The sequence below is a fragment of the Telmatherina bonti genome (assembly GCF_933228915.1).
Source record: "Telmatherina bonti genome assembly, chromosome: 7".
NCBI classification, from domain to species: domain Eukaryota; kingdom Metazoa; phylum Chordata; class Actinopteri; order Atheriniformes; family Telmatherinidae; genus Telmatherina; species Telmatherina bonti.
Window position 1 is genome coordinate 34,827,887 of NC_136625.1, and position 26,009 is coordinate 34,853,895.

The following is a 26,009-nucleotide window of genomic DNA, read 5'->3' on the forward strand; positions in this document are numbered from 1 at the left end:
TACACGATTCACATTAAACTGCTATGTCTGTCACATGTGACAAACATGTAAACCACATGTAAATGACATGGGGTTCACATAGGTTTCACACATCTGATTCACACAAACTATATGTAGTTTACATGTGATTTACATGTAATTCACATATGAAGAACATGGAAACCACATGTAGATCACGTGTGAATGTTTATGTTTGAGACATGTCATGCACATGTGGGAATATGGGCTGTCGTATGTCATTCACATGTGAACCTCATGTAATGTCCATGTGGTTCACAAGTTCTTCATATACAGATCACATGCAAATATTCCATACATTTGGGCATGTGGTGTAACATGTCATCCACTTGTCTTTTCTGTAAAGGCTGACGTGATAACAACAACAAAAAAAAAAAAAAAAAAAAAAAATCAAATGGTGTGAGGAGCAGAAAGAAAGGATTTGTTATTAAAAGGTCCCAACCGCTTCAGCCATTTTTCATTTGTTTGACCACAAAGAAGATTGTCTGTAGCAGCAGATGGTTGGTGATGATGTGGCGCTGAGCTGATATTTCTCTGGTTCAAATCCTGCTCAGATATTTGTTGACAATGTAAAAGGATTTATGTCATTACATAGAAAAAGTTTTTTATGGTAGGTAGTGTGTGAACTCACATATCAACTGAATTCTTGGACAATGGTCTTCATAACACAATGTTAGCATTTTGGTTCGTTTGTATGTTAGCTTAAAACCATGGGCAGTAAGCATGAACAAGAGCTACACAGGGCAGTCAGCTGGACAGCATTATGTACACCTCATTTCATCCGTCGCATAGCAGTAGGCCACAACACTTTACATAGTTTGAATTTTGTCCATTTAACACCAGGACAAAGCTAAAGAACAAGCAACAGCATGAAGACAACACAGAGCACCCTACAGCTCAGATTATTCCACATATTAATGATACTTCACCCCATGTTGTCAGTCACTTTGCAGTCACTTGGGAAACCCAATAGAGAGCCGACTGATAGTAGTCTGTACATGTTGTCATCACAAACAATAAGAAATATAGTTAGACCTCTCAGTTTACTGTAAATCTGTAAAAACTCTGACCAATCAAAACGTTCGGACAGAAATGAAGTTGTTCATTTCTTATATTTTGTAAGCTTCTTCTCCTGGCTCCCCTCCTCCCCCTCCAGCATTGCAAACCTGATAGCCACACCCTGCATATAAACAGCGTGTTAGGATGAAAATACAAAGTAGTGAAGAAGAAACTCGGAAGGACAACGTGGCTGAGAAAATGCAGGAAGGATTTCCCGACCCGGCTCGGTTTATTTGCCTCCTCCTGCTAAACAGCCGAGAAAGAGAAAATCGTTGGTGGAAAAAGCTGCGAATAAAAAAAACCTTGGATCACGTAAGGAGCAGAACCAGAGGGGGAGGAGCCAAGACAGGGCGCCGCTTTCATATCTTGCTAGCTCCCCAACATTACCTACCCCAGCTTTAAGGGGTCAGGCTTTGCAGTAATTTTTGCAGAAGCTAGCAGCAAGGATCAAAAGATTTGGGCTGTTTTCAAAACCATGTACTTTGCTAGCAATACATACTTGTTTAGAATGGAAACTATTGCAAAATCTGCTGCAACAGTATCATAACAGTTCATTTTAAGAGAATGCCTGCACATTAAACATGCTAAATCCAAAAGTGCCGATGTTTATTTCCACTTTTCTAATATTTAAACTGTCTAAAAATGCCATAAGATGTTACAAATGAACTGTTGATAAAGTTGTATACTATATGGAAACCAGAACCATAGCACACACTGAATCCTGTGTACCAGTGGTGTAGTGCAGGGTATACGCAGATATACAGAGTACACGCTAGGGCTGCTTGATTTTAGCAAAAATTATAATCACGATTATTTTGACTGAAATTGAGATCTTGATTATTTACCATGATTATCCTTTTATCTTTAACATGATTTTTTTTTTTTACATTAAACCGTGATTTTTTAAAAACAAATGTCTTTAGGATTCCACATATTTTAGAAAACAAACAAGTTACACGAAGCTTTGTCTTGACAAAGTGCAAATACTGATGTAAACTGAATAGATAAATATAAGTAAGGATTAAACAACGCTGCCCGTCGTGGTGTTCCTGACTCGGCATCGGGCGTTATAACCCTCTAACACACGCTTCCGAGTTGTTTAATCCGCTTATACCATGGTCCCACACAGTAAACATTTTATAACAAATTTGTATTTTTTGTCTACAACATTTGCTGAAGTCCAGGAACTATTTCATGTTGGTCTGGATGTGGTTTTTATGCCAAACAACCGCTGTCAGGCTGCTGCGCGTTTTTCTCATTCACCTGTTAAAAGACAGCTGATCTGAACCAGTTGCTATGGTAACGCTCCGTAATGGAGGGATATTACAGTGTTGCGTTCACACTAAATTAATGCAGCCAGTTGTCACTGACAATGGTATAAACTATGTTTAGGTGAACTTCCACAACCTACTGCAGTTATTCTACATGGACCTGCAGCCGGAGCCGACTGAGACTGGCCGCCTGGGAGTGCTTTAGGACGGGAGAGGCTCCCGCTGCTCCTTCCTTACAGTAACTGCAGAACAATATGTGTCTTCAAGTCATTCGCCAAAACACCAGAAAAGTCTCTAATAACTCTAATAATAAAGGAAAAATTGCAAGATTTTTTGCTTTAAACCAAAAAAGTTGCCAGATTTAGCGAGAAAGTCTCCAAGTTGGCAACAGTGTCTGAATGAAAGCAAAGCGGCTGTGGGAGGAGTTTACAGCACAGCGCTGCAACGCCAGAGACGCTCGATTAGATCATAATTGAGATAAAAATCCGATAAATCGCCCAGACCTAGTATACGTACTTCTTTTTCAGTCAGCATTGAGTATACACACTTCTGTGTATACCCCTATGATGCTGTTTTGACAATTACAAACGTCCCTACACTTGTAGCTGTGTTGCCATCAGCCCGGCTAAGGTTAGCTATGCTACACTGGTGCAGTTAGCCATCAGCTGCAATAACTTCAGTCTGAACATAGACATAATAAAGCTATATGTATATATGTCTATGAGCATGTCTCTCACCAGTCTGTGTGCCATTATCTATTTAGTCCTTTCATTACTCTTCCTCCATGAAACTGAAGAGCAGAAATTTTGTGACAATAAGCAGATATACTGATGGATTTTTGCAGTAAACTAAACAGAGTAGTCTTACATGTTACTTTTCTAGAACAATGTTTTCTGGGCTACTTCAGTTTTTTTTTAAAATGGTGAAAAACTGAGAGTATATCCACTTCTGCTGTGTACTCTAACTGTGTTCTATGTAGTTGGAGGGATTGTAAAACAGGCATAAATTCATACAAATCACAAAAACTGTGTAAAATAACAATAAGAAACATGAAGAATTATTCTATACCTGTTAAAGATGGCGCTCTGGACTGAGGCCAGCTCGAATCTAGTTCATAATGGGGCCACATATCTAGCTTTGCAAAGAGCTATTTGTGTTAGCAGATGTCTTGAGAGTTTCTTGCTGAGACGCAAACTAATCAGTTTCCCACAGGAAATAGAGATCTGAAGATATCTGGCTTGTGTAATACCAGTCTCATATTTCCATCAGACTGTAGGGCTAAATAAACATATTCATGCCTTCCAGTGTAATGAACAGACCCAGAACCCGCTGTTGGTTTTCTAAGTGTGTGTCAGTCAGGTGTTAACCCTCCAACAAAGAGACAGAGAAAAACAGCTCCTCAGCTGAGCATTGAGTCTCTGATCAGTTCCTGAAATCAACACATCTGAATCAACTCAATTCGTACAATTCGTATGTATCTCAAGGATGTATCTCAAGTAAAATATATTAACTCATGCAAACTCCCAGTTAATGTTATTCTAGGAAGGTATGAACATCTCCCTTGCAACTGGGTTGCAGTCCCTTTACTTTCAGACTTGCTTTATTTCTTCATGCCATGGATTCAACATGTTGTAGGAAGCATTCCTCTGGACTGCAATGGACCAGCAATGTTTTTCCATCTTCTATTTCCCCGTTTTAGTGAGTCTTTGTAAATTGTAGCCTTGGCCTTTGACATGGATACTCATCAAACCAGGAAGTTTTCTGCTTTTAGCTGTCAGGAGTGGCACTTGATGTTGCTTGTAATTTAAAGTGATGGAAGTATCATAGATTTACTGGTTGATCGAGAGCTTTGCCTTTTGGTTCAGTTCCTCATTTAACACAAATGATGTTTCACCGCTCCAGCTCTGTCTGTCTCTCAATTGTCAACAAGACCTTGAGATACTTTAACTCCTCCTTATTCCTGACGTGAAGAGGACATTATACCCTTAATGCCATATGTAACATATTTTATACATAGAGTTTATGAGACATTTTGCATCACTTTATGGTAAAACCTTGGATCGAAACCATGATGAAAACAATCTGATTCTTGTCTTCTGCCCTCTGGTGGACACAATAATATTGACACATTTTTTGTTAAAGGGGCCCAAAAAAAATTGAGAAATTTTCTCCCCATATTTTCTCAGGCCAGGTTTTAAAATGAGGAGAAACATCCTGTCTGGGGTTTGAGGAAATGTAATGATGTAAAATGCTGGTATGGAGAGAAACTACTTCATACTGGCATATGGAAATGATATAGAAAATAATTTTAAAGGGTACCTTCTTCTGCTGACATTCATATGAAGCAAAGTTTTAATTTAAGAAAGTTTGGTAACTTTACTTGGGGACAACTCCGACTAGCAAATCCCTTAATACCAGCTCTGGGACTTTCTACCCATAGCTTATTTAATCAGGTAGATTAAGAGCAAATGCTTATTTGCAAAATTGGCCAGACAGTTGGAAATTCACCTCATGTGGCCGCAGGCAAGAAGCAGCCCTGTCAAATCTGGTTTTCCCATTTTTCTTTTTGGTGTAGTTGATTCTCACACAAACTACAGATTGGAATGAAAATCTGCAAAGAGGAAGGCTTTGAGTTTTTTTTTTTTTTTTTGTTTTTTTTTTGCACAATCTTCTGGATGTATAGCACATTATTAATGAGCTGAACAGGAAACCAGAACTCTAAGACATCACCTGGTCTTCAGCAGGAGCGTAAAAAGGCAGAAGGGAGCAGCAGTTGTGTGTCCTGTGGTATATAACAGCAATCATCCATTTTATCATCTGAAGTGGCTGTTAGAGTGTACGTATTAATCAGCTCGAGGGGCAAACGTAGATGCTAAAGTGAGTGGCCACTGATGAAGACAAGTGCCTCCCTAAAATGAGAACACGTTAGTCTGGTTATGCATCAGCTTGATGGATTAAAGATATCATCCCATTAATTTCCAGCCAGACCGGCTTCCATTCATTTGCCACTTTGCAGCGGCTGTGGAGCTCAGGCAGATTGAAGATCTGTGGGAATGAGAGGCCGAGAGCGAGATAAACGCTACATTTTATGAGGGATGTAAAGCAGAACCTACAATTCGTAACCATTCATTAAAATCACATATGGTAGCTACTCAGGATGTAGTGAGAAATAGGATTCTAGCGAAAACTATGCTAATAAAGGGTGATGTATGTGTTTATGTGTTTCTGTGTTTCTAACTTTTAAAATATGTCCATGTTTGAAATGATTTATTCAGACAAGAGAATCAGTTTGGCAGGAAGTTAATTTGTTATCTCCCATCAGAAAAAATATTCCACTCTGAAGAGGAAAAGTGTTTCTAACTGAAGATTTTTTATTTCTTGGAGGCATAAGATGCTTTTAATGAGGGTTTATGTTCTTTCACGCTGATTTAAATAATGTAGCAGCACAACCCTGGATCAGACAAAGTTGTCATTGTATAGAATATGCTAATTTAACAAGAGAACACAAGGCATTTTACATTTACTAATGTTTTATTGCAGACACTAGAGATGCTTTTTTCAAACTCTAGTCAATTAAATACACTCCAAAAACAAGATATTCAATGTTCACACTGATTTTTTGGTTAATATTCACTTATTTTACATGTGATGCCTGCAACACATTACAAACACCTGTTACAGAGGCAAAAAGACAGCAAAAGTTAAGGAACACTAAAAAAAAACACCTGTTTGGAGCCTTTCATAGGTGGCTAGGTTAACTGGTAGGTGTCATGATTAGGTATAAAAGAAGCATCCGTGAAAATTTTAGTTGTTCACGGGCAAATATGGGGTAAGATTTATCTTTTTTTTAACAACTGCATGTGCAAACAGTTCAACAGTTTAAGAGCGACATTTCTTTATGTACAGTTGCAGAAATCTTAGGGATTTCTTCATCTACAGTCCATCATCATCATCATCATCAACCAACATCATTGTGTAAAGGATATTACCATGTCAGAAAACCATTAACACAGTATGTAGCAAAAGCTACAGGTCCAAATTAAAACTCTTTTTGCAAAGTCAAAGCCAGATAACACCCAACACCCGCTGGCTTCTCTGGACCTGAGCTCATCTCAGATGGACTGCTGCAATGTGGAAAAGTGGTCTGAGGATTCCACATTTCAGATTGTTTTTGGAAATCATGGACGTCGTTTTCTCCAGGTCAAAGAGGAGAAGAACTTTGTGGATTGTTTTCAACTCAAAGTTCAAAAGCCACCAACTTAAAGCAAAACCACAGAACTGCTACCTCCACAAACAACCACAGGTTGGCAGTAATGAGCAAAACTCACCCCTCACCCCTCCTCCTTGCCAGCTCCAATGAGGGCAGGAATCGCTTGTGAGCTGTAGCTCAGAGCCGCTCTGCAATAAATGGGCTTATACTCCCCCTACTGGTGGAAAAAAAGTACTTTTTTTTTTTTTTTTTACTGGTCGGAAAAAATTCAAGAAGGGTCTTTGTCATTAATTAAACTTGTAATTTGATAACGCATCAAATATGGACAAACTGGAACCTACATGTTTAAAAACCTATCTAATTATGATTGTCGTTATTTTTTTAGTTAATTTATTTTGAAAATATCGAAAATCTTACATACTCTACCTTTAAAGGTCCCATATTCTACATTATTTCAACAATTTAAATGGGTGTCAGAGGTCCAACCATATGGTTTTCAAAGTGTTTTACGCTTGGTCCTTAATTTCAGCCATTCCATAAGTGGCTCTATTCTACTGTTCTACAGTTCTACTGAGAACAGGCTGTTTGTGTGAACCTTTAATGTTCATGAGTGCTGCCTGTCCATGCCCACTCCACACTCCTCACTAGGACAGGCGGAAGCTTTCAATGGCACCTAGTAGGGGGCCAGCTCAGGTTTCTGGGGGGGCGGGTCAATGGCAGTATCCACTACCAAGGGGAGTGGTTATTTCCCTTCATTGGGTCACAAAGGGAAATATCTCAGACTTTCCCTTTTGACCACACATTTGTTAAAAAGTGAAGCAAGAAAGTGAGAGGTGACATAGTTTTCTCATTTTTGGGGCCTCATACACAGGCTATGGAGACACATGTTACTGTTAGATAAACCTTTATAAAATTAATTTTGCATGATATGGATCGTTAATGATTGTGTCTTTTTTTTTTTTTTTTTTATAATTTCTGAGACCTTTTGCATCAATTCATAGTAAAACTTTGCTCAAAACTCTGTTGTTCACAATCTGATACTTGTTTTCTTCCCTCTATGCAATATGATGATAATACAATAATGCACAATAATTTTAACATATCACACAGTAATAATATTAAATATACAAAAATATTTTTGTTATTTTACATAAACATTTTGTTTGACTTTCAGATCTTAAAAACGGATAATTTTCTTCACATTTTTTTTCTTGGGTCAAGTTTTTAAGGGTTAAAATGTTGTGAGAACAAATGGCAGTGTGACAGAGGTAAAAGTTTTGCTGTATCAGCTTTTATTTCAAATGTGTTGCTGCTGTGTTGTAACAGTTGCTTACCTGAAATACAACAATAAACGTTGACTGAACAATAAAATGAAATTGATAACACTTAACATGAAATAGCTTTGTCTCATAAAAGTTAATGCCGCAAGGATTATTATTATTTGTGTCTATGCTTTTAGGTGACTGAAACCAGAACTGGGCCTCTCGGGTGCAGTAACTATGACAACCTGGACACAGTCAGCTCAGTGTTGGTCCACAGTCCAGAAAATAAGGTTCAACTACAAGGTAAATGCAATCCATGACTTATTGTATGTGTTTTTGAGAATATGAAATGCTGGAAGGTGCCTTATTGTTTCAATTTGACTCAGCTAAGATGAACAGCTGCTGGCAGTATTCTAAGATTTCACATCCAAATATATGACTGTTATCAATCTTTTCATTGAATTACCCACTCCCCCTGCACAAGTCATTCATCACAAACAAATTAAACTAATGCAGCCTTTAAGTTTGTCCCAACGAATATGTGACTTGAGGTGATGTTGTGTTTAAATGGTCCTTGAGGTCATAACCAGAGCAACTAATGCATAGTTCTGGGACATCCCTGATTGGCTGTTTAGCAGTTGGGCCAATGTTCTGGTTGGGAAAAAAGGGCTGCTTTTGTAATGATGAATGTGTAGAACGTGTTCATATTTTAGTTTATTACTGTGAGCTGTCAGCATTGCATTGGAATTGATAGATGGCACCACTTGAAGCAGAGCCCCTTTTCTAAAAGTGTCAAAAGTGATGGAAGTTCAACTTCACAAGTTATTTTCTAATCCACATTCTGTCAGGGCTATCAGGAAGACAGGCCGGACCCAGGAAGGAGCAGACAGCGGATCAGTGATAAAATAACCATGTTTATTTAGAGAACCAAGAATCCTGGGGGGTAACAACAAAATAGCTGAGGCAGAGGTGACAGAGGTGGTACAGCGGGGCAAAAACAGGCTTGGAAATGGAATTCTTCTGGAAGTTCACAAAAATAGAAACATTGATCTTCGAAACCAGTACCAAAGAACAAAAATGTATGAGTGGTCATAAATATCCCACTAGAAAAGGGCAATGATCTGGTGATGAGTGAACCGCAGACCGAACAGCAGCAGGTGAGTTGGATTTCCCAGTAGAACCAATGCCACCACACCCAGCAGGACGTCTGGGCCACTAAGGGAACAAAAGAAAGAAACATGACAAAATAAAAGCCAACTAAAACTGTCTTTCATGACACAATCATGATGCAGGTAATAGCCTGTAATGTTTGGAGATGGAAAAATGAAGGATGAATATGTAGTGAAGGACTGAAAACCTTAAAAGTAAAAGGGCCTGAAATATGACTACTGAGCAGCAGCTTCAGCAGCTAAATACTTGTGCTAGGATGTTACAGGTATAACTGTTCTGGAAAGAACTACTGAGCTGATTGACAATGAGGCTGCACTGATAACTGTGTTACCAGCTGAGGGGAATGAAAAGTTCACATCTCAATCTAACTGGGCAGTAATTCTAATGCAGCTGTCGGTTTTTATTTATCATTCCAGATGAGTGTTAGCACGGGACAAGCTAATGACTTGCTCCTCTTGGCTTGTGACCTACTGGATTATATTGTCCCCATACTGTCCATTAGCGAGATTGAAGTGTTACCTTACATTGTAGCTAAATTGGTGACCTGTTGGATTAGATACTCCCTCTGGTCTCCATTAGCAAGATTGACGTGCTAGCTAACATTCCCACTGCTATAAATTAGCAAGGAGAAGCTGCATTGAAAAAGGTAATGACTAGCTTTTCTAGGCTGGTGACCTGCTGGATTAGACACTGCCTCAGTTTTAGTATGGGTAGGCTAGGCTTTTGCATTGAGAGGCTAGGAATCATACAGAATTAAACAACTAATTAAATCGCCTACTACTTTTGCGATTAGCATACCAAAGCTAATTGAATAACTTGCCAAGCTAATTCATTCTCTTTTATGTTAAGTAGCAGATTGTATCGTGGACTGTGGCCACCTGGTGTTGATTTGGTTGTTCCAGCAGTTTCAGCCACAACAAATACCAATACTTCACTTCACCATATGCTGCCTTCTTCCTTCTTCATTGTTAATAGCCTAAAGTAGAAAAGCAAGAGCAAACCAGTAGCCTATTTTCTGTTTTAGTGTCTGGGAGGGTAGTCACTTTGATGTGGATTTTTTTTAAAGGGGTGCTATGATGGTATTTGGAGTTTTCTGAGCTTTCTACAGTGTTACAGTGTTGAATCCTCATCAGACATGTGAACGGCACTGTTTTTTTTATCACCTAAACAATGTTTGAGTTTGAGTTCCAGCACTCTCTCTGTCTGGTTTCCATGGCGACAAAGAAAGAGTCATTTTAGAGAGTTTTTTTCTACTTGGAAATCCTTGTGACGTCCCGGGGGATAAGGTTCGGTGATTGGTTACCTTCTACTGGTTAACAAGGGCATGTACAAATACATCAGGCGGGTGGAAAACGTGGGATAAAGTTATTTCCAACGATGGCTGGTGAGTTTACCAAAGAGAGACATCCTGCTGCATTCGTTGCTGTGGGTTGCTGTTTTCCACTTCGTTTCCAGGCTCTGATTCAGGTTCCAACATGTAGGGCTGGATGCTATGTGTTGACATGGTATTTTGTTTTTTTATTGAGTTCATATTAGCCTAATCCTTCTGTTTATGAGATGTTACAATGACGGCGAAAGCAGGTGCGGTGCGCGCTCCCGACGTAGTGCAGTGGCGGGAGGCGGGGCTTAATGCGGAAGAGTCTCAATCCACTCGTTTTGCCCACAGGCTGATCTGACAGCCTATGGAGAGGGTCGGTCTGAAGTAAATAAAGCTATTTGTGACAATAACTCCATCAATCCCAGCCCTTCTGGTCTCAGAAATAAAAATAAATTATCCTGGAATGCACATAATAGTTCCACTTTAAGTTTTAGGTTACTCTAAATTTCATCCAAAACATCACTCAAGAAAATGTCCACGTTAATATTTAAAATACATTAACTGGCCTCTAAAATCTTAAAATTAAAAGAAAGTTTCTGACATTAAGTAAGAACCACAACAGTTTGAAAGAACAATAACTGAACATATGTACTGTACGAGCTTCACCGAATATTTGACTGGCTCAGAAGAACGTCAAAGCTTTCATGCTGATGTGTACTGAGAGAGAAATCATCATGTCCAGTAACAATAAGACAGCGACAAACAAAGCTGGTGAAATGATTGACCTAATGTAAACCTAAATAAAGCCTTTTAATTAAAATGGCAGGGTGGTAAGGAATGTAGTGATTCCTGCAAACTGGTTCAGGCATGCAACTCAAGCTGTTCTGCTGCTTCCCTTGTGATCTGCTTCACACCCTACTTTGCCACACATCAAAGACACCCATCATATCTGCAAGTTTCTGTCTTGTTCTGTGCCTCATAATTACTGCTGCTGCTTCCACTATCGCTCTCTACACAATACGCTGACTACTTTTTCATGCCCTCAACCACCCTACCATTCACCTCTGGGCTTCAGGTTGGAATTTCACTCATCACTTCAATGTCAAATAAAGAATGCATGCACAAGCAAGACTGGCAACCTGCTCAGGAGTCTCCTGCCTCTCGATTGGCTCAAACTCCCCTGCAGCCCTAAACTGGAATAAGATGTATAGAAAAAGGGATGAACAGTTTGCACAAGATGTGATGTGATGGGTGCCTGTTTTTTCCTCCACATGGACATGAAGTGAGCTGGTCTTGATGGGGACAGTCTCGGACTCAGAAATCAGTTTCACTCCAGCTCTGCATGAGGTTGATAAAATAGTAAAAAAGCCCATCAAAATCAGTAACCTATGCCATATCTGGCATGATGTCGGTGGCTTTTAGCTGAATTTAAATACAAAAACATGGAAGACACAGGGTAGCTGAATGTGTTGGAAAGTTACTGTACCTGACAGCTTGGCTGTGAACCAGCCGACAGCATGTAAGATCTGTTGTAGTTATTCTGAACTCTGATCTCTTGAAAATGTCAAAAGTATTGCTTCAGCTGACACTCAGTCTGATTTTTTTCTTTTTGACCAAGCTGGACCTCATGTACGGCTTTAAATTCCAACTTCCCCCCTGCCTTGTAGGCACTCTGACTGCATTCACACTGAAGACATAAATCTTTCATCTTTTCTTACCTTTTCCATTTCTTGGGAGAAAAAAACATGATGTGGAGAGCGGCGGACTCAGAAAGTCAAAATCCCTTTTTCTGTGGAGATACTTTAAAAGATATATATTCTTGCGAACAAGTTGGTTTTGTGTGTGTGAGATTAATAGCACAACACTGTCTGAACAATAGTTGCTCTGGATAAACGTTATATTTAATAAGTAACATGTTTTCTCCATATATCCTGTCTTTATTGCTCCACAGGGCTGCAAGCCGTCTTACCTGGCTATCTGAAAAGCCGCTTCATTCAGGCAGCGCTCGACTACATTGGCTGTAAATCTGAAGGCCAGTTTGTTTGCCAGGACAATGACTGCTGGTGTGAGTGCAGCGTGGACTTCCCGCAGTGTAACTGTCCTCACTCTGATCTGGACACGTTGGAAAGCAGCCTGCTGCACATCCGAGACGCCTGGAGGCTGACCAACCAGGAGTTTGAGGAGTCCGGTGAGTCAGACATTAATTGGGACCCTTTCTGAATGGAATTTGAAAATGTCAGCTTCAATTGTGCTTTCAGAGAAACCATACAAGTGGAACATTGGCTTTTAAAAATTCTTCCTCCAATCTAGATTTCGGGACACAGGTCACTTTTCCTCTGAGTAACAAATGAGTTTAAAGCTGACTTTAAGAGCAGGAAGATTCTTTTTCCCCATAATAGTATTAATGACTTCGAACATTGGCTGCTGCTGGACTCCCCAGTTCAGATGCTCGTTGATTTTTTATATATCTATTTTTGGGAGGGTATCAGAGAGTTACAGAGGCTCCATTCAGTCTGAGGAAGGTTTTTTGAAGAGTAGCAGAAGAAGAAAAGTTAAAAGAGGGAAAAACAAATATTAAAGTTTTGCATCATCACAGAAGATGATCATATGAATAAAACAACCTTTCAAGTAACCTCTACATTTACATAAGTGCACATTATTAAAACACAAGAAACTATTTAGACAAATCGTGTTCACATTGTTCTTCATTGCTTCCAAATACAGCGAAAATATCAACTTGCTGTAAAAATCAAACCCAGTAATGTTGATTTGAGAAAGGCATAATTTTTATTTCACCCTTTAAAACAATGAGTCATTTTAAGGTAAAGCGCTTTTGTCTCATTTTAAAAGTATTTTTATACTCTCATTGGCCACGTTTACATAAGAGTTATAATTCCTCTTTAATTCTGAATAAAAGTTAAATCCGCTTTAAACTGGTGAAAAACGACCATGTAAATACCTCATTCTGAATGAAGTTGATTCAGTATTAAACCTAATTCCAAAGTAAATGACTGGTTTATTCACATTTTAAATTTGAACTGATTAATTCTTCTGTCATGTAAACCTTAATTCCACTTTAAGTTAATTCCGATTGTTCTGCACATGCTCCTTACCTTGTCTCGTCCCCAGACCACTCGTATTCTGCGCGTTGTTTTGTCTTCCGTCTTTAATCTATCTTCCTTCTCCTCTTCAGCTGTTGAAAAAAGGTGAAGTAGGATGTTTGTGTTGAGCTCGTGCTTCAAAATTATAATCAAAATAACGGTGAAAAGGGAATTTATTATTCAGTTTTCCAAGTTACGACCAAAAAGGCAACAAGCAGGAAGCAAACTTTGTTTATTTCCAGTAGATCTAAGTACGTCACATCCGCTACCTTTCCATACAGAACCCTTCCCAACCCGCCGATATAAAGCTGAATTTAGCAAGGAAATGTTTCCATGTAAACCTCCATTCAGAATTCTTGTTTCCATGTAAACTCATAGAAGAATACTGTTAACTCAAAATTATTTCATTCCAAATTATTAATGTAACCGTACCCAATGGGTACTTTATAACCTCCTCTTGTTCAAATTCCCAAAGATGTGAAGTGCCGTTTCTCGACCCTGGCAATGCAGGATATGGCTCCAGGAATGTACATAGTAAATGTCACTCTGCTATCAAAACAAATTAATAGTGCTAAGTTTTAACACCTGGAAGTTAAAATGTTATGCTTGTAATGTTCCTTTTAAATATTCCTTTGGCATTTCAGTGTAATATGACTGATACACAGGAGAGTCAACGTTGTTATTTGTGATGGCGCGCCATCTTGGCTTTGTTTGTTGGGGTGTTTGAGATTAGTGGAGAATGTGCTGCACCTGCAGAGGTGGGAGTGGCTAAACAAATTAAAGCCTGCTTTGGCCAGACTCAGTCAAAAGCTCTTGGTCCGCCGTTACCATGGTAACTATGGGTTTTGGGTTTGCAACTTTCTGCAACATTGCACACACTGTTAAACATCCATTCCACTGACATGTAAAATGTCCATACCCCGCTTTAGTTTTATTTTGGTTAAGTCCTTTAAACAAAGTACAATGATCATAAATCTTTTCCAATGTGTGACTCCTCTTTTGTTACCACTGTCAGCCATGTTGGCAACAACATTAATGGTTTTCATTGTCGATTTAAAAGTCAGATTCTTCTGGATATTAAGAGATCCTTCTTCACTTTCTAGTTGTGTTCTTCTAATAACTTTACATGCAATTACTTTATTTTATTACCAGTAATTTTATTGTTCAAAGTGTTGCATAATTTAGAGTTTGAGTCACTCCCATGTATCAGCTAGTCATCATGGTCATTCTATTGTCCACACGAAAGAAAGACTATAGTGAAGCACACACCTCCACAGCTTCCCAGTTGTGCCTGAAATGAACAACTGGACTGGCATCAGGAACACCAATACGTCTGATGATCAAAATATTCAAAGGAATTTTGCATTTTTGAGATGCCACAAGCTAAAACAATAGCATTTCCAACTCTAAGTCCTTGCATTTTCACTTTTTAATCTTTAAATATTACAATAAAATGGGAAGCTTCAGGTGCTTTGTGCAACTGCCCCCTTATGCATTAAAGCATTTTGTATTTCACTAATTCCTGTATTTATTTTCTTCAGTGCTGCACATTAAAACAAAAAAAAAAAAAGCATCTATACAAAACATTCCCTGAGTCCTGCTTTATTATGCAGTGGGGGCCTTCTTTTCGAGACATCGCTGTGATTACCATAAACATACAGCAGCATCGTTCAAGTCATTTGTGTCCTCATTTACAAAACTGTTAACACAAATTTGTGCCATAAAAGATGGTACAAATCAGTTGAGTTAACTGCATATTAATGGATACAAAGCCACTGGTATTTACTATATTAGGGAAATATGTTTACTTTGTTTTCCACGTCCACTACCAAACAGTCAAACTACAAATTAAATTTCTTTATGTTTGACCTTTAGACAAAATACATTTTTACAGCATGATTTTAACCTTAATTATGCTAATATGAGCATATATGTAAGATATAAGATGATGTTGCTACCTATACCCTGATCTAAAGTCTATGGACAGGAGGTGTCACATTCATTTGTACCTGGACTGTATCTAACCTGACTGATAAAACCTATATAACTCAACAGGCTGTAAAATTTCTGGTGGCCTGAATTTGGCATAAGTTGCTTTTTTTGGGAACCAGAGGAGACCAAGAGAAGTGGTTGGACCTGCATGAGGGTTTTAAAAACCAATTTTAAACATCCAATAAAAAAATTTTTAAAAAAAAAAGTTAAAAATAATTGATTTAAGTTGTCAAAATTGTTGATCATGATTATAATCATAATTAAACAGTACAAAGATTATTATCAATTAAAACTCTTTCTGTAAACAAACTGAAAGGCAGAACCGAAAAAATTTAATTTAAGCTCATTTTAATTTGTGAACAATACAAAACAACATCCACAATGTAACAAAATAATAAATGAACTGCTATTCGCTTTTATCCCAAACAGTTGCTTGAAGAAAATGTCAACCATCCATATTAGCTAAACAAAAGCTAAACTTGCAATTATTTACATTCCTTGGCTTTTTCTGTTGGAAAAATTTCAATCTTATCACACTGATATCAAACGTGATACTTGCTTTTCTAGCAATACTATTAATATTTAAACAATTACAGCCAACTGTACTAATTTGTTTAAAAAAACACCCCTGTCTGCTGGCTTTTAGTGGTGATCATAATTTATGCTTCTTAATGTAGACTAAAAGGTTTGTCCATGTCAAACATCATCAAAAATCACTGCCAACTTTTTACCATGCATCCTTTTCATTAGCATGGTAGTTAGTCAGTACGTCCACTAGAGGGCAGTGCAGAGTTCAGAGGTCAGTTTAAGACCTTAGGAAGCGTAACAACAGAGGACAAGGTCGTGGTAATGCACATTCATGGAAGGAGACGTGAAAGAAGTCAGTCGACGACGGTGATCTGTGAAGTCATTGAATTCATGGCAGCTTCTTTTTTGCTCATTTTGCTGGTAAAATGTCAGCTATACTAAACAGCACTGTCTCATACGTCTAAATCATAGATTGTGTATGAAAGTTAGATGGAGCCTCCGGCGGTTAAAAGTGAAGCCTATGCGGAAGTGCATAAAACTGCAGTTCCCCCTTCATCCACTAGGGGCTGCAAAACAGAGCAAATCCCCATAGACTCTCATGTTAAAAAGACCAACTTCACAGCAGAAATAAACATGTTTACAGCCTGGTTCAAAAATCCATTTTCAGTTTAATAGGTCAGGTTTACCTTCATGACAACTGTGGGGGGAGTGAATTTTTTTCTAACTCGCCCGTTTAAAAGTAATTTAATCTCGAAGTTCGGCATATTTAGGGGCGTGTCCTTTTGATTGACAGGAACCCAGTCTCCCGCTTAAAGTAAGAAGAACATAGAACAGCCGTGGTTGTTACTTAGCTTTAGTCCACTTACCTCCGTTAGCTGGTTAGCTCCTGTTATCTCCGGGTTAGCTCGATTAGCTCTTAGCTACAGGCAGCTCGGAGTTCGTTCGATGTCAATCATCCACCATGATGCCCACAGCCCCCCTCTCAGCTCCACCTCTTTGCCCATATTTGTATTTTCCTGGTGAGACGACACGCATGCCCCTGCCAAGATGGCGACGGTAGGAACCGCCCGAGCTTCAATTCAGCTCTTCAGAAATCTACGGGTGACGTCAGGGTGGCTCCATCCATCTTTTTATATACAGTCTGTGGCCTGACTATACAAAAGCTCTCTGAATACGGACTCAAACATGCATTCAAAAACCACAGAAAATGGACATATATGTATTTAACATAGAGCATAAATGAGGCTGAAATGAACTTTTTGAAAACCAGAAAATGTGACATTTTGTTTGGTTTGAACACAAACTCTAGCCAGCATGGAGGAAAGTCATCTGTTTTCCAGATATCAATAACTTTCACTCCTCTTCAACATTCTTCTCTTCCTCCTGTCTTACCTTTTAACCAGCTTCATTCTTCATCTACTTGTGTCCAAACACTTCCTACTACCCATAGAGATGTGCTACCTACTCCTTCTGTGCATCAACACAACATGAATACTCACCTTTACAACTGAGGACACGACCAAAAATCCACGCTACCCTCAACTTTGCATTTGAGCATCTGGACTTAGTTATGTTGTTATATTTTCTTCAGTTGTAGCTGTGGCATATACAGGGGTCATTTAAACTATCAAATCCTCTTACCTGCATCAGTCGCACAGCATAGCATAAACACAGCCAGACCAGGTTTGATCATGATGTCTCCCTGACCCCTAGATATATAATAATTCAAAGAAAATCAACATACACACCCTTATGTATGGAACACAGGCGTCATATTTTTTTTTTCTTTTAAGATTGTACATTTTTTCATTTCATAATGAATGTTATGACTAATCAACTAAATGATTTAGAAAGGCCTGACCAGTCGACTTTAAAAATAACCTGAAGCAGCCATCTCTACATTTTAACCAGCATTTGGTTGGTTGGCAGGTCTTAATTTCAAGCCCTGGTTGTTGGTTTTACAGTGTAAGTTGAGTCTGAATCAGCTTCACAACTGAAAGCAACTGATTCGCACCTATTTGTCCTTAATGCTTCGGTATCTGGAGAGACATTGAGGTAAACTGCAGGCTGACAGTATGACAGCAGCATAAAACTGCGAGGGCGGTTTTTTTTGGGTTTTTTTTTAAATGATAAACATACAGACGGTAGGAGAGCGGCTGCTGTGCTGTCATGTGCAGCCCGAACTGCAAATAATTTGTTCTGAGAGGTGACACAGTTAGTAAAGTTTTCCTGACATTATAAAAAACCCTAAAACTTTCCTGAAAACTTGTCACTTTTTCTGTTCTTCTTTTTTTTTTTGCATAAGTTTGACACAAGTAATTACTGTAACCGAGGCAACCTGTCTTGCTTTTACAGTTTTAATGGCAGGGATAACGGTTGTGCTTTCAGTGTCACTTTACGTCTAATTAGAGCCTATAGCTGCTTCAAAAAGGCACACAGCTGACATGATGTGAGTATACTGTATGTTTCCAGGAGGAAAAATGTTGTAAATATTCTTCTATGATCATTAAATATCAATCTAACGGAAATGTGAATGTGGAAATGTTTTATTAAAGCTTTGCAGATGTTATTTTCTCTCTTTAGCTGTTTGATTTTTTTTTTTAGACACCGTTTCCCTGCAGCTTGCAGCCATGGGGAAATCTTTACTTGTTTACTTCTTCTTTTGTCCAGAGGAGTTCCAAAGCTTTGTTGGGAAACTGCCAAGCCATTACGCTGTGAACACATCTGTCGTGGAGAACTTGTGGAGGATGGATGCTAGTCTGCTGCAGCGCTACAGGCATCTGGAGACCAGCAGCAGCCAGCTTCTCACCAAAGCTCGCCGCACAACTCACAAGATCTTCACCCTCAGCAAGAGGTGCCGCAAACAGCCCAAAATAGTCCTGCCGAGGCCGAGGTAAGACGCAAGCCGGGAACAAGAGGAAGGAATATTTGTTCTGCTGTGTGGTAACCCAAAGTACTCCCAAAAAAACCTATAATCATGAGAATGATTTATGCGCCAAGCAGCGAAGGAGAGAGAACGCAGCAGAGCGAGACGGTACTTATTAGAAGACTCTTGAGGAAAAATACTTGTGGATTGAGGTGGAAAGTGCTGACAAGAACAAAGCTGCCTCTTTGTTCCAGCCAGTGATTGACAGGGTAGATCATATTTGGCAAAAAATACTTTTAACCGTCTGTAGGTTTACATTTATTAAACAAACCGAGTGTTTTTAGATTTTTTTTTTTTTTTCTAAAAAGACATCCAGGCGTTGAAGCTAACGTTGGTAGTGGTGAGCTGCTATTTCACCCAGATGCTCCACCTCAGCCTGATTGATGGACCTCTCATCAACACTCTATATTAATGACCATTTCTGGCTGAAAAATGAACTACATACGACAATCCATCAATGTGAAAGTCCACAGAAATCCTACATTAGTTGTGGTTTATGCAAACTAGCTTAAAGTGAAAGTACAGCCTTTGCATCTCAGGTGATATAAATACATCTGATCCTCATCAGGCCTTAAAAAAGTGATGACAAAGTATATCATGTGTCTATCATGTGTTGTTCTCCCTCTGAGGTTGTACTTGCTGCATTTTAATGTCAACTAAGACTAAATGCAAAAGCAGTGTGTGGAAACCACATCTAGTATCTAGAGTCAGTGGGTTCTGGAATCGTCTTTAGCATCAATAACTAGAAGCATAGTTTTCTGTTGGATTTTATGAGTCTCTCACATCATTATGAAGGACTTTAGTTCAGGGACATTTGCAGCATATATTTATCCTCTACTCTGTTAAAGCTGGGGTTCGTAATGTTGAGGAGCTACCAAGATGTGAAAGTGGCGCCCTGTCTTGGCTCCTCCTCCTTAGGGTTTGTTCCTTGCGGGATCCAAGGCTTTTTTCTTACCTCCGCCAAGGAGGTTATGTTTTTACCAGCGTTTATTTGTTTGTGTTCAAGATAACTAAAAAAGTTATGGACGGATTTTAATTACGTTTTCAGGAGCTTTTGGAAATGTGAAAAAGGAGAACTGATCCAGGAACTTTTTTAGGGCGGAGGTGTGTTCTCTCCGAGTGCTATTCTAGTTTGCAGCTTTTTCCATCAACGATTTTCTCTTTCTCGGCTGTTTAGCAGGAGGAGGTAAATAAACCGATCCGGATCGGGAAATCTTTCCTGCATTTTCTCAGCCATGTTTGCCTTCCGAGTTTCTTCTTCACTACTTTGGGTCTTACTATATTTCTTATTGTTCATGATTACAAAATGTATAGAGTACTATCAGGGCGAGGAACCACTTCACCCAGAGTAAAATTAAATGTCTCTGAGCAACATTACCTACACCAGCTTTAAGTCCCGTCAAAGCTTTTCAGCCAGGTTGAGGTCAAGACTTTGACTGAACTGTTGCAACCTTGTTGCTTTTCAGTCATTCTGTTCTGCTGCATTTTTCCTGTTTCATGAGCTAATGTTAGCTCAGTTTTAGCTGCTTGACAGATGGACTCACAATAGACTGTCTGATACTTTTACTTCAGTATTTAATTTTTTAATATATAACTCATCCACTTAGATGTTATTTAATCTTGAAATTCTGCATAATTAGGCGTGTCCTTTTGATTGCCAAGTTTCAAAAGGCAGAGTGTAGCACAACCAGAGTTTTTAGCTGGCTAACAGCGTGACTTAGCTTTAGCCCGCCTGCCTCTGTTAGCTGGTTAGCTCCTGTTAGCTCCATGTTAGCTTGATTAGCTCTTCGCTACAAGCAGCCTGGAATGGGATGGTTGACGACATACGTGACGCTTTGAAGATGGTGACTGTGGAAACCGCCCAATGACCTTTACTCCAGCTATTCAGAAAGCTACAGGTGATGTCATGGCGGCTCCATTTGTTAATTTATATCCAGCCTATAATTAAGTCTTGTCTGTTTGAATAGTTCGTGTTCTATAAGTTTTACTCTTTGTTCAGAGGGATCTTTGCAAACCTAAGCCATCCTGTCATGTTCTTTTTAGAGAGTAGAGGCTTTTCTTTGCAACCCTTCCAAACAAGCCATACATGTTCAGGCTTTTTCTAATTGTTCTGTCATGAGCATTTAACCTGAACGTGCTTTATTGTCCGCTCCTAGGAAGATTGGCAGCTTGAATAACTTCCACTTGACAGATGAATTACACCAGAGATGCACTGCAGAATGAAATTATGTTGCATCATAATGCAAAGAAAGCAACACAAAAATATATATTTAAAAAAAAAAAAAAAAAAAAACCTGTAAGAACAATAAAACATGTATAAACTAAATTAAAATTGTATAAAAACAGAAATAACATTCAAATAATAAAATACAGTGCCGGTGCTTCTTCCCAAGAGTTTTGAAAATACCTTAACTTTTCTAGATTAATGGATAGGAATATTTGCTTCTTTAAGATCATTTCTGATGTCTTTCCTCCTTGGCAATAAGTTAAAAATAAGTTAAAACTCCTGAATGTTTCCTTCCAGCAAACGGACAAACCTTTTCTTGCATAGAAATTCAAACTGATGATGATCAGTTAATAATTTCATCCTGTTAGTAACCCTCTTAATTCTTGTTATATAAGGCTTTTTTCAGTGTTTAGCTTAGTTTTTGCTAAGCAAATGATGACAGTGTACTTGTAGTCGTGAAGTTGTGTGTTGTAGATCAGAGGTTGTATTCAACTCATTTTAAAATCAGATGAGAACCGGATGAACCTTGTGTTTCTCATTCAGCTACATTTCTGAACTTCCCTTTTAGATTTCCGTTAATAATCTGTGGAACCGACAAAGTGGAAGAAGCAATAAATCACTGCTGATTCAGCGTTCTTCTCTCGCGGTCTGTTGGTTTTACTTTGGGGTTTTATTGGTTTTTCTGTTGCCTAAGTTGCTGTCCTGGTTTCCTGTTGTATTTTGTAAAGGTTTCCCCTTGTGTATTCTGTTTGCTTTACTTCCTGTTGTTTCTGCTTATTTATCACACCTGCTTCCCATCTTGCACAGCCCTTCTGTACATAAACTCCAGGTTTTCCTGCAGTCATTGCCAGTTCGTTGTGTTTTCTGTTTAATTAAACAATCTGTCTCTGTGAGTCCAACATTTCCACCTCGTCTCTTGTCTCCACAATACTCAAACATGAACCAATTGAAATTGATAGAATAGATTAATGTATAATTGGTATAATATATATACCAATAGATATGGACAAGATGACTTGTTATTTTAGGAAAACGTAAAAAGGACTTTGGCATTATTCCCCACTTCATGTATGGTCTGATATTAGATGAATGGCAGGTGTCATTTATGATGATGTCACCGTGGAGGGTAGGTCCATAGACTGTATATAAAAAGATGGACGGAGTCTCCGTGACGTCACCCGTAGGTTTCTGAAGAGCTGAATTGAAGCTCGGTGGGCGGTTCCTACCATTGTCATCTTGGCAGGGGCATGCATATCATCTCGCCCAGAAAATACAAATATGGGCAAAGAGGTGGAGCTGAGAGGCGGGCTGTGAGCGTCATGGTGGATGACTGACATCGAACGAACTCTGAGCTTTCTGTAGCTAAAAGCTAACAGAGCTAACCCAGAGATAACAGGAGCTAACCAACTAACGGAGGTAAGCGGGCTAAAGCTAAGTAACGTTGCTAACCATCTTAAAACCGCGGTTGTTCTACGTTCTTCTGACTTGAAGCTGGAGATCGGGTACCTGTCAATCAAAAGGACACGCCCCTAATTATGCCGAACTTCCAGATTAAATTACTTTTAAACGGGCGAGTTAGAAAAAAATTCCCTCCCCCTACAGTTGTCATGAAGGTAAACCTGACCTATAAACCTAAAATGGATTTTTGAACCAGGCTGTAAACATGTTTATTTCTGCCGTGAAGTTGCCGTTTTTAACATGGGAGTCTATGGGGATTTGCTCTGTTTTGCAGCCCCTAGTGGATGAAGGGAGAACTGCACTTTTATGTACCTCCGCATAGGCTTCACTTTTAACCACCGGAGGTTGCCGCTTGGGTAGGTCCGAACGAGGCTATGAAGAGCTACAACCTTAATGTGAAATATGTTGGAATAACTGAAGCCGGAGCAATCTGATGATATCATTCATGTTTCGTATCTGAGAAGGGCCTTGCATGAGTTTCCTCCGCAGGGTGGCCGGGCTCTCCCTTAGAGATAGGGTGAGGAGCTCGGTCATCCGGGAGATCAGAGTAGAGCTGCTGCTCCTCCGCATTGAGAGGAACCAGTTGAGGTGGCTCAGGCATCTGGTCAGGATGCCTCCTGGACCTCCCTGGTGAGGTGTTCCAGGCACATCCCTCTGGGAGGAGACCCCGGGGAAGACCCAGGACACACTGGAGGGATTATATCTCTTGGCTGGCCTGGGAATGCCTCGGGATCCCCCCGCAGAGTTGGCAAATGTGGCTGGGGAGAGGGAAGTCTGGGCTTCCCTGCTTAGACTGCTGCCCCCGCGACCCGACTCCGGATAAGCGGCTGAAGATGAAGATGAAGACTGCATAAATGTGTTAACTTGCAGTGAATAAGGAAGAAGAAGGATTTCTGTTTCCCTTATGTTTTTTCTTCTTGGTTGTTTCAGGTAATAAGCCGCTGTTGTCCAGGCGGTTCGGTCCTCTTCAGTAAAGTGAAAGCAAAACAAAACAAATAAAGTTGTGATATTAATCTGAATTACCCGCCCAATCAAACCGCTGCAGCATCCTGGTGTGCATGCGCCTTGAGCAACAAAGACAGCAGTCAGAAGAAATGAATCTTATGTCCAGGTGTTTGTGTGTCCCCGCAGAGGAAGCAGCACCTGAGTTATTCAACTTCTTAGTGCCACACATCAAACAAATACATTACATGAATAACCTTCCTGTTCACTCAGAAAAAGCATTGCCGAGATTCAGCCTGGAAAGATCATTTTTTATTCTCTGAAAGCAAAGCCAGGAGTGTGTTGTCTCTGAGAACTGATGTGTGCTGAAACCCTTGTTGTCTCTCCCTCAGGCCGCTTCTTTTCTGGTTGAGCTACGCTCTCTCCATGTTGTACTGCAGCGAGAACAAGCAGGTTGGCGTTTACAGTGAGAAAAGCCGCAGCTGCACCTGCCCCTACAACCGCCCGCCTTGCCAGGGCCTCATCCCCTGCACAGCGGGCGACGGCCCCCGCTGTGCCTCCTGTTCCGCCGAGAACCGGACTCGATGCTCCAGCTGCAACCCAGGCTTCACCCTGACTCAGGGAGCCTGCCGCCCCGCCGTGCCCGACCCAACAGACCCATACCTGGGCATCGAGAGCGACAGAGATCTGCAAGACCTAGAGTTGCGCTACCTGCTGCAGCGGTGCGACCCGCGCATCGCCCTGCACGCTGTGTTTGTCAGCAACGACGTGCACATAAACACTTGGTTCGATCCCTCCTGGAGAAAAAGAATGCTGCTGACACTCAAGAGTAACCGGGTCAAATCCAACCGCGTCCACGTTCTCCTCGGACTCACCGTGCAGTTTTGCCTGACAGGGAACAGCACGGTGGAGCCGACTCTGTCGCTGTTCGTCAATCCTTTTGGAGGTAGCCATTCGGAGAGCTGGACCATGCCAGTCGGTCAGCACGGGTATCCCGACTGGGAGCGCACCAAGCTGGACATCCCTCTGGACTGCTACAACTGGACGTTGACGCTTGGAAACAGGTGGAAGAGTTTTTTTGAGACCGTCCATTTTTACCTGAGGAGTCACAGCCGGGACTCGGCGGCGGCAGCGGGGGGGAGCAGGAATGCGACGCTGCACTACGAGCCTCAGGAGGACAGAGAGGTGTCCAGCAACATCGGCTACATGAAAGTGAACGGCATGCAGCTGTTCGGATACAGCGTGCACTTTGACCCGGAGGCGATCCAGGACCTGATTCTGCAGATAGACTACCCGTACACTCAGGGATCACAGGACTCGGCTCTGCTGCAGCTGGTGGAGCTGCGCTACAGGGTGAACCGCCTCTCGCCTCCAGGGGCTCCGCATGCGGATCTGTTCGCCTGTCTGCTCCGCCACAGGCTCAAACTGTCCAGCGCAGACGTGAGCAGGATTCTCACTGCCCTGCAGGCTTTCAGTGCCAGACAACCAAACCACACAGAGTATGAGGCCAATAAACTGTGTAGTTAATGGCCACTATTTCATGGTTTTTACTCGTTTCTTGCCACAGACAGACCTGTATCCTCGCTCAGCTGGATCATATTGTGTCAAGTGTAGTTTGTTGTTCCAGAATGTGCTGTGTGTACACAGTGTGCAATTAAATTTGATGTGTTTGCTATAATATCAGAGCATTTTCTGCCGAAAATCTCGTTTAACACATCAGCATCTTAGTTCATAACCTGCTTTTTCTAAAGATAAAGAAGTACGTAGAAGCTCTGGTCGACATTGGTCCTTTCCAGTGCAACAACATCAACACTTCTGGTCATTTTCTCTCCTTTATGTCCTGGCAGAGGAAAAGGTAAATAGCAAATATGACAAATGAGTTTTGTTTTCAGACATGTTGACCACTCAAAGCGGTTTGTATATGTCACTTTCACACACACACACACACACACTGATAAAGCGGGACAACGTGGGGTTCAGAGTCTTGCTCAAAAACATAGTTCAGGTCCGTATTCAGAGCAGAAGCCTGGAATCGAACCATCCCTGAGAGAAAACCGCTCTTCCTCACTGAGATTAAGCCTTCCCACGTGGCATGGGGTGGATGATAGCAGAGAGTTTTTTTCTTTTTTTTAACCCTGTCTTGTCCAGCAGCATAACATTCAGAACGGCAGTCTGTGTGTCATGTTTAGCCAGACAGATTTACTCTGCCGAGGGAACACGTGTCTTATATGTGGCTGCCATTTTTCTGAACATTTTTATTGTTATTTTTAATGTGATCATCAGTCCTGATATGGCAATACTGAACCTGGCACGAGAAGAGGAAAAAATAAATCAATGGGAAAAAAAGGTCAGAAAGAAAGGAGTGGAAAGAAAGTGTGAAAGAAAAAGTTGTCTAAGCCGCTAAAATCACAGTATTCACAAAACCAACATAAACGAGTACTACAGTACTACAGGATACACACAGTAGAATAATAATAATATGAAAACAAAACAGTTAAACATACCTGCAGAGAAACTTCATTGCTAT

General features: G+C 40.3%; 1 protein-coding gene across 1 annotated transcript in view; it reads left to right on the top strand.

Annotated features, from left to right (window-relative positions):
* Positions 1-25,009, top strand: part of LOC306758219 (BMP/retinoic acid-inducible neural-specific protein 3-like) — a gene marked incomplete at both ends in the record, with an annotated part of 48,675 nt that extends 23,666 nt beyond the window's left edge. Inside the window, 4 exons of the mRNA XM_079243461.1 lie at positions 8,018-8,123; positions 12,260-12,496; positions 18,600-18,822; positions 23,875-25,009. Coding sequence (XP_079099587.1) covers positions 8,018-8,123; positions 12,260-12,496; positions 18,600-18,822; positions 23,875-25,009 — 1,701 coding nt within the window. The remainder of the gene's footprint in view (positions 1-8,017; positions 8,124-12,259; positions 12,497-18,599; positions 18,823-23,874) is intronic.
* Between the last annotated feature and the right edge of the window lie 1,000 nt (positions 25,010-26,009).